The sequence below is a fragment of the Habropoda laboriosa genome, unplaced genomic scaffold (genome assembly GCF_001263275.1).
Source record: "Habropoda laboriosa isolate 0110345459 unplaced genomic scaffold, ASM126327v1 scaffold30, whole genome shotgun sequence".
Taxonomy (NCBI): domain Eukaryota; kingdom Metazoa; phylum Arthropoda; class Insecta; order Hymenoptera; family Apidae; genus Habropoda; species Habropoda laboriosa.
Window position 1 is genome coordinate 1,796,354 of NW_017100178.1, and position 2,060 is coordinate 1,798,413.

Here is a 2,060-nt window from a genome sequence, read left to right on the forward strand (position 1 = left end):
TCTTTATTTAATTTAAAAAGTTAATAAAAATTGTTATTGAATTAAATCGTATCTATCAGTAGATACTAACTTCATAAGATTCAGTAAAACGAAATAACATGCATAAAGTGAAGAGAATTAGATAAGACAAATATATTTCATCTAGAATATAGAACAAAAAATACATAATGATACATCATTCCATACATCAAAATGTATTTCATGAAAAACCGTAACTCGGTATCTCGAAGAAAATAATAAACAAATTAATGAATTCAAAGTTTATTCCTTATTGTTACTACAGAATTTGCAAAACGAAGAATATTTTAATTAGAAAATCATGATATATAAAGACGGAAATAAGGGGCGTATATGCCGAGTAGACGTGGCCCTCATTGATAAAAAAAAATCAATTTATTTTTCTCGCCAACATTGCCACATAGAATAATACTATGATTAATTAACCTCTACGTATTCCGTTATAAACGTACTTCAAAGTTTATCAAAATTTATATGAAAAAACATACGATCGTATTATACCTGTCAAAGTAACGTCAATTCGGAAGATTTTAACGGAACTTCCGTTTCATTGTCAGAGTACTGAGTACCAACAGAAAGATTCACCGAAGGAACGTTACAAATATAAAATGAAATTGAAAATACAGTTTGCGAAAACGGAGATGCCTGACGACGTGTCGAAATAATAGAAGAATCGGATATGAAAGCGGGTCACCTACCTGGAGATGTTCTTGAAACCTTATGGGTAGTAACTGCGTCATTTTTCGAATATTTTTCAAAACTTTCCGAGGTTTTCTAGCCGCTGTTACTTTATCGAAATTATATCACGACTGTCTGCCGTTCCTATGTACAACTGTTTTGGCTTATGGTGCGCTCCTCAACCAGAAAACCTCAGTCCAACCATCAGCGCACAAAACCAACTGACGCAAAGTGAATACCGTCACTACTTGCCGCTGACACCCATCATGGCCGCCAACGACCGCCCCTCTGTCTAAAAATAGTTCCTCAAGTACAAAAGTGTTTCGATCGATCCTATATTCTGATATTGCTAAACGTTTGTAAAGTCATCAAAATAGTAACGGTATGCGAGCCGCGTAACGGAACAACGAACATTTACGATTATCGTTATGATCGCGTTAATTTAAATGTTCATCAGCGTAAGAATACATACAACTGGATTTTGAGGTAAATCCGAACACCACCCCTTCCTTTCTTCAATTCTCACCCCCCACTCCCTGCTGTAAATGAAGTCGCAGCGGCGCACAATTGAATACGTGGTATATATTTTCTTCGCACATTCATGCATACATATTTTTTCATGTAGTATAAAATTCGCCTTTAATTGCATTATATACTGCTATTTTTTCCAATAAATTTATCAAATGAAATAATACTATAAAATTTGAAGTTATATTATGTTAAAAGGATTTCATATTTATAATTACACATGTATATACACCACCACTATTATCGCAAAATTTATTCATAAAAAGGTTTTAAAATCCATATGTACTTACAATATAAATACACAATAAATTGCTATCCATGATATGTAAAATAAACTTAATTAAGTTAGTACTAAATTAAAAATAGTATTTATTTCAAAATCATTGTCAGATTTGTATAATACATATGGTTTACAAAATGTAATTATACAGGTATTGTAATTGTTTTAATCAAAGAGACCAAAGCCCATGTCCTCATCTTCTGATTCAGATTCTTCTTTTGCTGGTTTCTTCTCCTCTGTTGATAAAAATTAAATTAATATGTTTCTACTAACTCTTATTATTTTCATATATGTTTATATGACGTAATACATTAGAATATTCATATTATAATATACAGCAACAGAATGAAGTTTACCTTTCTTTTCTTCAGCTGGAGCAGTAGTACCTCCCACTGGTGCTACAGCCACAGTAGCAGCTGCAGCACCACCAATTGGCATAGATAATAATCTTGTACGTCCTATAACAATTAAACATTACTTTCACAAAATACAAAGTAATACATTGTAAAATATTTTTTATTTAAATTGATAAAACAAAAATTATTAACAATTTTAA

The 2,060-nt window shown here is 31.4% G+C and overlaps 2 protein-coding genes across 3 annotated transcripts in view; both read right to left on the reverse strand.

The window, feature by feature from the left end:
• The window catches only part of LOC108578996 (clathrin heavy chain), a 7,993-nt gene extending 6,773 nt beyond the window's left edge, over window positions 1–1,220 (reverse strand). Inside the window, exons 1-2 of one of the 2 annotated variants that reach the window (XM_017942422.1) lie at window positions 1,169–1,220; window positions 717–988 (exon numbers count right to left, since the gene is read on the reverse strand). In XM_017942422.1, the coding sequence (XP_017797911.1) occupies window positions 717–758 (42 nt within the window). In that variant the 5' untranslated portion in view covers window positions 759–988; window positions 1,169–1,220. Of the gene's footprint in view, window positions 1–716 lie in introns of both variants that reach the window. The other variant, XM_017942421.1, reaches the window with a different exon arrangement.
• A 402-nt stretch (window positions 1,221–1,622) lies between these two features.
• Window positions 1,623–2,060, reverse strand: part of LOC108578964 (60S acidic ribosomal protein P2) — a 1,846-nt gene continuing 1,408 nt past the window's right edge. Inside the window, exons 3-4 of the mRNA XM_017942389.1 lie at window positions 1,861–1,962; window positions 1,623–1,740 (exon numbers count right to left, since the gene is read on the reverse strand). Of these exons, the coding sequence (XP_017797878.1) occupies window positions 1,670–1,740; window positions 1,861–1,962 (173 nt within the window). The 3' untranslated portion in view covers window positions 1,623–1,669. The remainder of the gene's footprint in view (window positions 1,741–1,860; window positions 1,963–2,060) is intronic.